At 39.1% G+C, this 12696-nt stretch overlaps 1 protein-coding gene across 1 annotated transcript; it reads right to left on the reverse strand.

Moving 5' to 3' along the window:
* Positions 1-10954: 10954 nt before the first annotated feature.
* On the reverse strand, positions 10955-12370 carry LOC108319828 (uncharacterized). The gene has a single exon (XM_017551115.2). The coding sequence runs from the start codon at positions 12368-12370 to the stop codon at positions 10955-10957; it is 1416 nt and encodes a 471-aa protein (XP_017406604.2).
* Between the last annotated feature and the right edge of the window lie 326 nt (positions 12371-12696).

The following is a 12696-nucleotide window of genomic DNA, read 5'->3' on the forward strand; positions in this document are numbered from 1 at the left end:
CGGTAGTTGGAGGTTGTGACAGGTGCAGTACTGGTTCTGTGATTTTTCTTGTAGGTTCGGTGGTTCACAGTGGTCAGAGGTGAACGTTGAGGACGAAAAGGATAATGATGGTGGGTGCGTGATGGAAGCTTCACGGTGGCTTGCGGTGGTGAGGTGAAGGCGGAGTGGGTTTGGGTTGCAGATGAGCTGGACATTAGGGCGTGTTTGGTTGCGGCGCGAGAGAAGAAGAATAAGAATAAGGGGTTTTGGTTGGAAGGCTTTAGACTGGTCACGGTGGGGAGTATAAAGTGGTGCAATGGTGATGAAGGAGTTAGGCAGTAATATTGAGAATGGCAATGGTGGCTGAGGGGCTTGAGATGATGACGGCTGTGACCCAAAGATGGGTTCTTGGTAGTCCCGTGGAGGTTCGTGGTGATCTAGGGTGATGAGTTTTCTAAGTTTGCCAAAGCCATGGTCGGGTTTGCTAGTTCTGAAGCTAGCGAAGTGGTCACGGTGGTAGCAGGGTCTCGACAAGGTGATGGCATGCGGTGACTGTCACTGTGGTGTTGGGTTAGATGAGAATATGATGGAGATGGGGGGTGCGGTTTGAGAGGCAAGGTGATAGTGCGGCGGTGACTTGGATGACAGTGGCGGCTGAAGAATGATGGCAGTGAGGTTGAAGATGGAAATAAGGTTGTGTTTGTTGGTGAGAGGTAACGGTGGAGATGATGATATTGGCTGGGAGGAAAGATGGTGATAGGGAGTTTCACGGGACTTAGCTCGCATTCACAGAGGAAGGAACAAAAATGAGAGTTCGAATGGGATGTTGGTGGCACTCACAATGGCTGGTGGTGATAGCTGGTGGCTGACAGAGACAATGGTGATGGAAAGATAATAATGGCTATGACTCGAAGATGGGTTTTTGGTGGTGTCGTGTAGTGGCTGATGAATGAAATGGTCATGGTGACTGGCGGTGGTTAGAGGTGGTGATTGAAGGATTCGAGATGATAAGGCAGTGAAGCAAGAGTTGTAGAGGAAATGATGATTCCTGGTAGTATCAGGTTTCACGGTTGGTGTATGGTGGGAGGTAACGGTGATGAACCAGTGGTCTCAGTGATAATGACGTAAGGTGGCTGGGTGATTTGGTTTGTGTTAAGGGTTGCCGGATGCATGGGTATGGATATGGTTGAAGCTGGATGAAGGGTTGTGCCGTGAAGGGATAATGATGTTGGAGATATTATATGGATGAAGATGAGCGTGATGAATATGGTGGGCTGAAAATGGGTCTCCGTCAGTGTGCGTTGGTGATGGTGAGTGGAGATTGTGGATGCTGAATCTTGAAAGTGGGATTGTCGTGAGTTGTTAATGAATGAAGAGTTTTAGGTTCAGAGATGAATGATGGATGATGGGTTGGAGGCAATGGGCGTTAGAGATGAAAATAGGGAAGATGAAGGGGTTGGCCGAATGGTAACAATGAAGATGGTGGGCTGGAGTGGTGAATATGGGAGTTTGGCCGTGCGCGTTAGTAGTGGAAATATGGAGGTTATTACTGGTGTGTTTGATGATGGTCGTCGTATGTAGAGGTGAAAGATTGAGCTGCTCGTGAGGTCAGTGTATAAGGTGTGGAAATGATGGTCGTGGGCGTCAAGAAGGTGGGATGATGGTTGTTCGGTAACAATGTATAGGTACAAATATTCACACAACATCTATTTATCTTAACACATGCAAACTTAACACATGCAAACGTAGCAACATAAGACAAAGATACGCTCAAAGACGACTAACCAAACTCAGTAAAACATGGAGCGGGTGGCATTACTTACCTCTTGAAGCTTGGTTTACCCTTTTGCTAGTCCTATGCCTTCGACTATGCCTTCTACGTCTTCTTCCTCCTCGTGGCTGGCTTTCTTTTTCAACAAGTTCCTTCCCAGTTCTCCAAGTGATGTGCCTCCTCTGCCTCCTCCTCTTTCGGATTGATCTTTTTCTTTCTGGGCTAGTCTCCCCGTCTGCCTCTCCTTCCTTCTCTTCTATTCTCTTCGCGCGACAGTGTTATCAATCCCATCTTCAGTGGCTTCCAGCGTCCACGGTTTCTCGCCAATTCATGCCTTACTAGAGGCATCTTTGGGGACGCAAGTCGTTACCATCAGCCCTTATTGGTCACTATAATGGTCACCGGAGATTTCTTACTGACAGAAGTGACTAGGAGCGACACCAACAGTATCTTTCTCAGGGTGGCTGCCTTTTTTTCATTTTTTTCCGTTGTAGATGAATGTTGTTGGAGGTGAAGAATTGGAAGTGAAAAGGGAAGTAGTTTACCGCGGTTACGAGTGTTGGGGCTAATGAAGTGGAAATTGGGTGGACGAATAAAGGTGAAGATGGTGATTGGTGGTGGTGGTTGAGTCTGGTTTGGTGAGGATAGGTTTCTGAGTGTTGGTCGTGAAGAGAAATATGGCTATGGTGACTGGTGCATACGGATGACGGTGATCTGGGTGAGGATGAAGATGCTGACCGCAGGGTAAGGATGAAGATGGTGGTCGGGATATGGGTGCCGGAGATGGTTGTGGGGTAATAATGGGTACGGCGGAAAGGAGTTTTCGGGTGTTCCAGATGGTGTATGGATGGTGAAAAAGATATGGCCGGTCTTGTGATGTTTTTTGGTCTCTATCCCTGGTATCAGGAGTTAGTGATGGGAATGAAAAAAGAAAGGGAGAAAATAATATTCCCACTGCGACCTCTTTTCAGAAGTGGAATCGCACCAGATATTCTCCCCATGTGCTGACCAAAATTCTGCATCCCATGAAGAATATGGCATCCTTTTGGTGCTTGCTTCCCACGTGAAGACTGCACCAAGCATGGGTTAGCTGTATGGTTCCTGCGCGTTAGCTGTGTGCTTTCGCCATTGCTCTGTAGCGTATGGGTGCTGAACTGGCATAATGGCTGCCACCACTTGGAGTGCATGCATCTAAAGATAGCGTGGGAAGCAACCAGGCTGCCATGGGGAGGTGGAAAGCACAATGCAAGTGGCTGCCGTGGAGGGAAACATGTGCCATCCAAAGACTGGAAAGCCATTGCCGTCATCCCTCTTTTTTCATTATCATATTCCCTTTTTTTTTTACTTTTCTACTTTATGTATTTTTTTGTATTTCGTATATACATAATTTTTTTGATTTTATAAAAATGAAACTAAAGTAAAATAAAGTTAATTAAAAACAAAAAGAAAATAAAAGATGAAATAAAGATAAAATTAAATTTAAAACAGAAAAGATTTATTATTATTTTTTTTTTGTATGAAAATAAACTAAAAATGAAGATAAAATAAAAAGGCAATAAAGAGATAAAGATACAAATTCTAACACATTTTTTTTATTTAACGTACCCGGACAAAATTGGGTGTTGACATTACAAATGATAGAAAAAGTTGATAACTCTTCCCATAGCATTAGTCAAATACAAAGGGACACAATAGAGGAAAAACAATGTATGTTTTCTTGGATTATAGACACAAGGGCTAGTGGTCATGTGACCCATGAGAAAAAACACTTTGCCACCTTCCATAAGATCAAACCTATATTTGTTAAACTTCTAAATAATTCCATTGTGACTGCCCAACAAGAAATAAGCATTTAATTTTGAAAGATTTTTATCTTTAATGTTTTATACATTCCTGATTTTTCTTTCAACCTAATATTTTGCCAAAGTTTAACTAGGGACATAAACTGCACCCTAACTTTTTCTTCTTAAGATGTGTCAAATACAGGACAACTCTACATTGAAGATGATTGGATGTGCTAAGGTCTACAAGGGTCTCTATTACTTACAATCGTTTCCTATTTTTGACCAAGATTTTATACCTAAATTTGTTTTCTCTTATGAACGTATAAATTAAATTTGTGGCATTATAGGCTAGGTCACCCTGGACATAAAATTATAGAATAGATATGCAAAAATTTTCTTTATGTATAATGCTTGTGATTTTCATTATGCCAAACAAGATAGATGCTTTCGACCATTATCTAGCAGATGGCCGAGATAAAAACAAGAGACAAGTGCGCTCGACCATTATCTAGCAGATGGCCGAGATAAAACAAAAATGAAAAGTGCGCTCGACCATTATCTAGCAGATGGCCGAGATAAAATAAAACAAAAGTGCTTTCGACCATTATCTAGCAGATGGCCGAGATAAAACGAAACTGAAAAGTGCACTCGACCATTATCTAGCAGATGGCCGAGATAAAACGAAACTGAAAAGTGCGCTCGACCATTATCTAGCAGATGGCCGAGATAAAACGAAACTGAAAAGTGCGCTCGACCATTATCTAGCAGATGGCCGAGATAAAACAAAACTGAACAGTGCGCTCGACCATTATCTAGCAGATGGCCGAGATAAAATAAGAGAAAAGTGCGCTCGACCATTATCTAGCAGATGGCCGAGATAAAAACAAGAGAAAAGTGCGCTCGACCATTATCTAGCAGATGGCCGAGATAAAAAATAGAGAAAAGTGCGCTCGACCATTATCTAGCAGATGGCCGAGATAAAAAATGGCAGAGAAAAATGTTTGATTGCTTTGAATTTGAAAATTGGAATTGGTTGAAATTTTGAGAAATTTTTTTGATTTTTGACTTTGATTTTTTTGATTTTTTTTTTTTTTTTTTTTTGAAAATTTTGAAATTAAGAAACAAGGTGTTGCATTTTTGTACAAGTATATGGAATCTGAAACCTCAATGTGCAAGAGAAACATGGTTGATGTAAATTTTGAAATTTAGAGAAGAAAACTTTGATACATGTTGATTTTTTTGTCTTTTTGAAGGAAGAAAATTTGGTGAATATTCATGGAGGCAAATTCAAAGTTGATGAAAACATGTACATGATGTATGGGAAGATTATGAAACTATGGCACATTTTTTTTTGAGAGTCAATTTGTTTTCTTTGAAATCATCAAATTTATGACGATCTAGACTTCCAATTTCCTTTCAATGGATGTCCAATTCTAAAGTCAACTGTTCAAAATGAAGCTTGTGTGCTACGCATTTCTTGACGAGATACTAGTGTGTACATGCTTGATACCAGGGTTTGGTTAAAAATATGTGGAGGATGATTGGAAGGATTTGGAGAGTACCGGTTGGGCCATTCGAGCCTCTTACTCCTTAAAACGGCTACAAAGGCCAATGTGAGGTAATAGATACCCAGAAGCTGCCCCAGTCTGGAGCATGCTAAAAGTATTTGCATGGACAAATGTATCTGTGAATTGTGAGGGAACAAGTCATGAATCCGGGAGTGAGAATATCATGTGGGATTTGCAAATTGCCCCAAATTTAGTTGTGATGGATTTTTGAAGTTCGGAGCGAACCAAGATCATGCAAGGCCCAACAGGGGATGCCACAGTCTTTGTATGAACTTTGAATATTCAGATGAAAAAAATTTGAGATTTAACAAAGTTGCTCAATACTCTGAATGGGCCGGGCCGAAATATATGAAAGTCACAAAATTGCTTTGGTTTTGGGTATGAGTCAATTAAGCGAGGTTCCACAAGAAGTTGCCCCCCACTTTGGGTTTACGAATGATAAGATGGACTAAAAAATCATACAAAACCCAAAAGTGTCTGCCCCTGTCTTGAGGGTGGATCTATGAATTTCAGTACGGACAAATCTGAGAGGCCCAACAAGGGATGCCCCGGTCTTGGTACGAACCTTGAATATACAGATGAAACAAATGTGAGATTAACAAAGTCGTCCAATATTCTGAATGGGCCGGGCCGAAACATATGAAACTCACATAGTTGCCCAAAATTGTCCCCTAGATTGGGAATCGGGGGAAGAGTTGAATGGAATTTGAATGTGTTCAGGAATTTGTGATGGATATGAAAAGGATTGGCTTGAAAAGATTGCCCCAAATGGTTTGATTTTCCTTTGTATAATTTTGATCAATAGGGAGTTCCCTTCATCCGAGGACATTTATTTTTCATCATTTTTTCATTTTTTTTTTGACTGCATTGTTGGTCATTTTTGTCTTGTCTCAAAATTAAGCTTTATGAAAATTTAAGCAACCAGTATTCAATCTGTGTGGACTTTTATTGGGCTTGTAATGTGGCTTGGGCTAAAGGGTGTTGAAAGAAAGGATATAAAGGCTCAAATAAATTTTTGTGGGTATTTTTTTTTTAAAAACAAGGGTTACCATCTATACTTTGTATCAGTTATTCGTCAAAACTGTTTTGACTACTTTGCCCTTTCTCAAATTTCATTCTTTGCTTGCCATCACTTTGTGATTCTTTGCATTTTTGCTTCACTTTTGAGGAATTATCTTCATTTGATCACTAAGTGTGTTCCTTTGCAATTTGAGTTAACTTCTACTGTGATGATAACCCTTGTTTGGGTAAAATTTTGAAAAGAAATTTCTTATTGGCTCAAATTGGGTATCAATGGATATATTTTTTGTTTTTTTTTTGGATGAAGAAAGATGGCCACACATCATTTCAAATTTTGATTGCCTTATTTTCAAAAGATTAATTAGGAGACAAAGACTAAATGATCTCAACAAGAGTCATTCATTTTTTTTTTACATTTTTTTCTTTTTTTTTTCTAACGAATTCAGGAGTTTCCCAAATGAAAACAAGTGGAGGTAATGGAAAATCTGCCCCAGTGTAAAACTTGGTGTTTATTATTTGGGCTCAAGAACATGATTGGGCCAATTTTGGTTTAATGAAGGCTGAAGGATGATGTTTTCAAGCAATGCACACACAGATATCTCTTAAGAATATGTGACCCAAACATTTGACTACAGGAGATTATGACATCCATTACATTTTTTTTGAAATCTCATAAAATGGATGATTTGCATCAAAAAAACAAAATGACTCAACTTTTGCGTATTTTTGGTTTTATGCATGAAGAAAAGTAAAATGAAATGAAAATGATGATGCTTGTTGAAAAACAGATTTTTTTTGTTTGAAAATCGGGCTTCGCGGACCAGCCTGGAAACTGGACCTTGTGAGCCATTGGGGAAATGGGATTTCTTTTTGCCAATGGAAACTGGATCCTGCGGGTCAGCATGGGAACTGAGCTTTGCAGACCAGTATGGGAAATGGGCTTTGAGCCATTGGGGAAATTGATATTTCTCGGCCATTGTGGAAACTGGGCCTTGCGGGTCAGCATGGAAGCTGGACTTTGCAAGCCAGTATGGGAAATAGGATTTGAGAGCTAAAATGGAAACAAAGGCTTGGGAACCAGTGCAGAAACTAGGCTTGGTGAGCGATGCAAAAATTGATATGAGTAAACTTGATTTAGAAAAATGTTTGAAAAATGTTTTTTTTTTTTTACTTTTTGACACGGGAAAATCCAGATCGGATCGAACCCGAGGAGAAAAATCACAGAAGGAAGGTGGACTTACCAGGCACATTGACCCAATGGATCAGATGACCTGAGCCGTGTGAACTTGTCACAAGAAGATGACAAAAAAAAAACACATTTTTTTTGTTTTTGCACAAATACTTGTTCATACAAATGAAAGGGAAATCATGAATTGAAAACACAAAACCTACATAAACATGCACTTTTTATTTTTTTCCAGAAATTCAGATGCACTGGTTTAAGAGAAACCACATATGACAACGGGGACTAATGGGCTCAAAACTGTTCATCTTTCATTCTCAGATTTTTTTTTTTTTTAACTACAAATTCAAAGAAGATCACACAGGACAATTTGAACAAACGTACAAAACATCATTCAACAGCAAAAATGTGAAAACAAAATATTTTTGACATATTTTCAAAAGAAATAGACTCGAGAGACAACCACGAAGGTCATTGGACCTAATGGGCTCGAGCACTGTTCTTTTTTTTTTCAGATTTTTTTTTTGTTTTGTTTGTTTTTTTTACTACCAATTCAAAGAAAATCACACAGGACAAAATGAACAAATGTACAAAAAATCATTCAACAGCAAAAATGTGAAAACAAAAATTTTTTTTTGACATATTTTCAAAAGAAGTGGACTCGAGAGAAAAACCACGAAGGCCATTGGGCCTAATGGGCTCGAGCACTGTTCCTTTTTCAATATTTTTGTTCTTAGATTTATTCAAAATGTAGAAGAAGAAATAAAAACAAACAAAATGGTGTGATGTGAAATTACAAACATGCCAAAATAATTTTTCACTCAAAATTATATTTCAGAAGAATTGGGTTCAAAGAAAGCTAACATGGTAATGAGGCCCAATGAACCTGAAAATGTCCTTTATCATGTAAATGAAAAACAATTTTGAACGCTTCAAATTTTACATCACTCCGCTTATATATTTTTTTTGGAAAAATTTTCTATTTATCATTTTTTTGATTTTTTTTGTGTTTTATTATTTTTTTGGTGAAATCGGATCATCCAAGAAGTCTTGAATTGGGCCGGATCGTCCCAACAAAACCCTACCCGTTTTCAGATTTTCAAAAATTTTTTTTTTTAAAAATTTTTTTTAATTTTTTTTTTTTTTTTTAAAACTCAGAAAGAAATCAGACCGACACCAGGCAGTTGCAGCGACCGGAACTGTAGCTACAGTGGGAAATTTCCGGCTATAAGTCGAGAGCTCCTCCGCGTTGGGCGACATTTTCTGATCTCTCTCTCTCTTGCTCTCCCTTTCTCTCTTCTCTCTCTTCCTTGAGCGTCTGTCGAGAGCGTCGGGTTCCTGCGACGAGGTTCTGCCTGCGTGCCTTCGAAGGCGTCTGAGTCCTCCGACAAGCTTCTGCAAGCCCTTCTCCTTCTAGGTAAGTCTTCTGAACTCTAAATCTCTCTTCCTTTCCTTTAGGCTTTTTCGCTCTTCCTCTTCACTTCCCTTCATGCTTTCCCACTTTCCTTGTTTTTCTTTCCTTTACGCTTTTCTGTTCTTCCTTTTCTTTCTTGTTCCTTCTTCGATTTCCCTGCTTTCCTTCCCCTCTTCCCTTTCTGTTTTTTCTTTTCTTATGCTTTCGCTTTCTGTTTTTTTTTCTTTTCTGCTCCCTTTTGTTTTCCAGCTCTTGCTTCTTTCTTTCCGTTATGCTGTTCAGTTTTTCTTTTAAGCTTTTCTGCTCTCCTGCTTTTATTTCCATCTTGCCTTTCTCTGCCTTTCTTTCTGAGTTCTCTTTTCTCTTTTCTCTTTTTTTTTTTAAAAAAACTTAAAACACTTAAAAACACAACTGTCTTAACTTAAGGGGTATATAGGCTGGAAACCAGACGTTAATCTCCCTTCGATTGAAGGTATGGCAGAGACAATCGGGTAGAACAACGCCACGTACCCCATAAAATCAGAAAACTTAAAAAGAGAATTTTATTTGTATGAATCGAACATGGACAAATGGACAAGGACAAAAGGACAAGGACAAAAAGGACATAGATCCGTTTAGGACCCTCTTGCAAGGACCGTGAAACAGATCCGAGACCGGACACTGAAATAACAAAGACCGACCGAACAAAAATTAACTTAAAAGGAAACAAAAACGAATAAAGAAAACACTGAAAAAACCTTTTTTTTTATGCTTTTGTTATGTTTTTGTTCTTTTTATTTTTTTATTATTTTTTTTGTTTTAGAAAACTTAGAGAGGAAAGATGAACGAGATGGAGATGGAGAGGTACATTAGTCAGCGGTGGAGACCTACTGACGATCAGGTCAAAATGATGACCCATATCTACAATTACGGGGTCTCACATCCCAGCAGAGCCCAAGTCGTCGAGATTGCATCTCGACTAAGGGCTTTCGCAGATGCCACCGAATACAATGTGCACTGCTGGTTTAACAACCACGGCAATCGGGTCAGGCGTTGGCAAGCGGAGATAGACCCCACTGGCACTCAGTTTTCACAACTGCCGCTATACATGTATGGTAAGTATCCTAATCACCTCCATCTTTTTTTTTTTTTTTACTTTTCTTCTTCTTTTTTTTTTTTTGTTTTTTTTTTTGAAATTTGTTTTTTTCCTTCCCTATTATTGACGCAAATTTTCTTGCTTTTTCTGGAAAGAAAACGACTGGGTGATCATGAGGGCGCCGAGGCTGCTGAACTTGTTCCCCGTTCCGATCATCATTGACGACGATAGGGACACACGACAAATCGCTCCACCCATGCTTATCACATTCCGGACCAGAGCTCCCTCGACGGAGCTCTCCCTCAGACCACCGCAACCAGCTCGGGAATACTTTCGCTAAATTTCCTTTTACTTATATTTTTTTTTTCATGGTCTGTAACTTAACGATCACTAGTGATCGAACCTTGCACAATCTTTTATTTGATTTTGTTTTATTTTCTGCTCTTTTTTTTTGTTTTTTATTTCCTTGCATTTTTTTGTTATATTTGCTTTTTTTTTTTTGCATTTTTATTTTATTTATCAAATGTTAAGATCGTATGAGTGTATTCAGAATGATGTCATTGTTCAAAAATATCTCCGACCTTTACTGTAATTCTGCTCCAATGAATGAAATGAAAAAAATATTTTTATGGTTTTTCTTTTTATTTCAGTCTAACAAAATTTCTAATCTAAACGAAAAAATGGAAAACCGGGTTCATCAGAAAACAAATTATTTACAAAGAAAATACGAAAAAAGACTTCGAATGAAATGAACGCCACTAGCATGAAGAACACAATTTTGAAATCATTATGCATATGAGACAAAGAAAATGGGAGGAGAAGAACAAAGAACTCGTAAACAAAATTGCACAATTTGAAAATTTAGACAAACCCCTTTTTTTTTATATATATCATCATTTTTTTGTTTGGCGACACCCTATTAGGACATGATTTCCAGTAAACCTTGGAGATACCAAGTAATGAAATTTCACATTAAAATTCATGGATGAAAGCGTGATATCAATGAGCATAAACCTCATAGTGAGACAAATTAAAGCTCGAGCAAAACAACATCAGTTCCAACTTTTACAATAATTTATGCTTTCCAAATAATCCGAGAGTCCTCTTCACTCGTCCATGGCATTTGTAGAGGTGAACTCACGCCTTGCCGCAGTGCTAGATTACATTTCTTCAAACTTTAAACATCCTGAATCGATCAAAGATTGCACTTTACGTTTTAGAGCCTTGCATGCCTCTATTGAATGTCCACACGCCCCTCCATGATAATCACATCTGGCATTTACGTCATAGCTCCTTGGATACGGAGGTCGTATAGGCCTGCTTGGACAAATCTTTATGAGGTTTCTGCGGAGAAGATCTGGTAGCAGCTCTGTATAGGTCATGGGGATAGGAGTGAAGTTGGCGACCCTCTTATCGCGATTGTAATTTCTTCGCTCAATGGCTCGACTGGACCCATAGGAATGTGACATTTGAGGATAGGCAGTAAAATGAGAATTAGCTCTTCGTTTATTATCCTTCTCATGACCAGGACCATAATCGTTTAAACTGGCTACTAGCTCTGGGCCTAGTGCAATTTTTCCATTTCTTATGCCATTCTCAACCCTCTCTCCAACTAATACTATGTCAGTAAAACTTGAGGAGACTGAGACGCTTAACATGTGCTCATAAAATGGTGGTTGCAGAGTACTCAAAAACGTGGTAGTCATCTCCTTGTCGCTCAGACGCGGTTCTACTTGAGCAGCTATCTCTCTCCACCTTTGGGCATATTCTCTGAATGATTCAGATTCTTTCTTCACCATGTTCTGCAATTGTGCTCTGTCAGGTGTCAAATCTTTATCATATCCATACTGCCTTAGGAAGGTCTCAACCAGATGTTTCCATGAGTATATGTGAGTAGTATCTAAGCGCATGTACCAAGTTAGAGTTTCGTCAATTAAACTTTCTTGGAAGAAGTGAATCAAAAGTTTTTCATCGTGGGCATAAGCTGCCATTTTCCTGCAGTACATGCTTATGTGGCCCCTCGGGCAAGTATTTCCCCGATATTTCTCAAACTCTGGCAACATGAACTTTGGAGGTATCACCACGTCAGGAACTAAACATAGTTTTTTAGCATCTCCAAATTCAAAACTTCCTTCATCCTCTATGGCTCTCAACCTCTTCTCAGGGACTTCTAATCTGCTCTTATCGTCCTTAAAATCTGCTGGTGTAATGACACAAGATGGAGACTTCGTCTCAGGTTGTTTTTTCATCATCATGCTCTCAATACCTGGTTGGATCATCTGCCTAGGAATTGTGAAAGTGGTTGCCCCAGGCTCGTCTTCTACTTCAGCTGCATTACCTTCGGCCTTTTGAGTGTCAAGATGTCTCAAGTCCACTCCTGAGGGTGGAGTATAATTCGGGGGAAGACCATAGGAAGGGAAAGTTTGTGCTTCTGGAACTCCTTGTTGTGATCGTTGTGTGCATAAACATCCAGAACTTTGTAAGGCATCCAGGGTCTTTAGGACCTGTCTCATTTGTTCCTTCAGCTGTTGGATATCGGCTTTCATTCCCTCTTGAACTTCTACTTGGTTCTCCATGATTTTGCCACTGGTTCGTGTCCTTTAGGGTGTCTTAGATGCTTAGCTGTATTTTTTTTTGTGAAACAAATTAAGAAAAAAATAAAAATAAAAATAAAAAAGAAAAGAAAAGAAAAGAAAACCAAGTTCAAATTCTCTAGTCAGAAACTATAAAGCTGTGAAAATATTTGCCCCGGTATAATTTTGGAAATTAACACGAAACAGAGTCAATAAGGTGGTTCATTATTCTGAAATCCCCAAAATGCTAGACATAGGAATTCTTGGTCAACCATCGCAGGCTTTAGTCATCACTTTCTTCATTCGTCTGATCAGTTTCTCGCAGCAAT

This window comes from Vigna angularis, chromosome 10 (assembly GCF_016808095.1).
Source record: "Vigna angularis cultivar LongXiaoDou No.4 chromosome 10, ASM1680809v1, whole genome shotgun sequence".
Lineage (NCBI taxonomy): Eukaryota > Viridiplantae > Streptophyta > Magnoliopsida > Fabales > Fabaceae > Vigna > Vigna angularis.

Bases quoted from the DNA above. Each gene is read 5' to 3' on its own strand.
- LOC108319828 (XM_017551115.2), bottom strand. From the start codon at position 12,370: ATGGAGAACCAAGTAGAAGTTCAAGAGGGAATGAAAGCCGATATCCAA.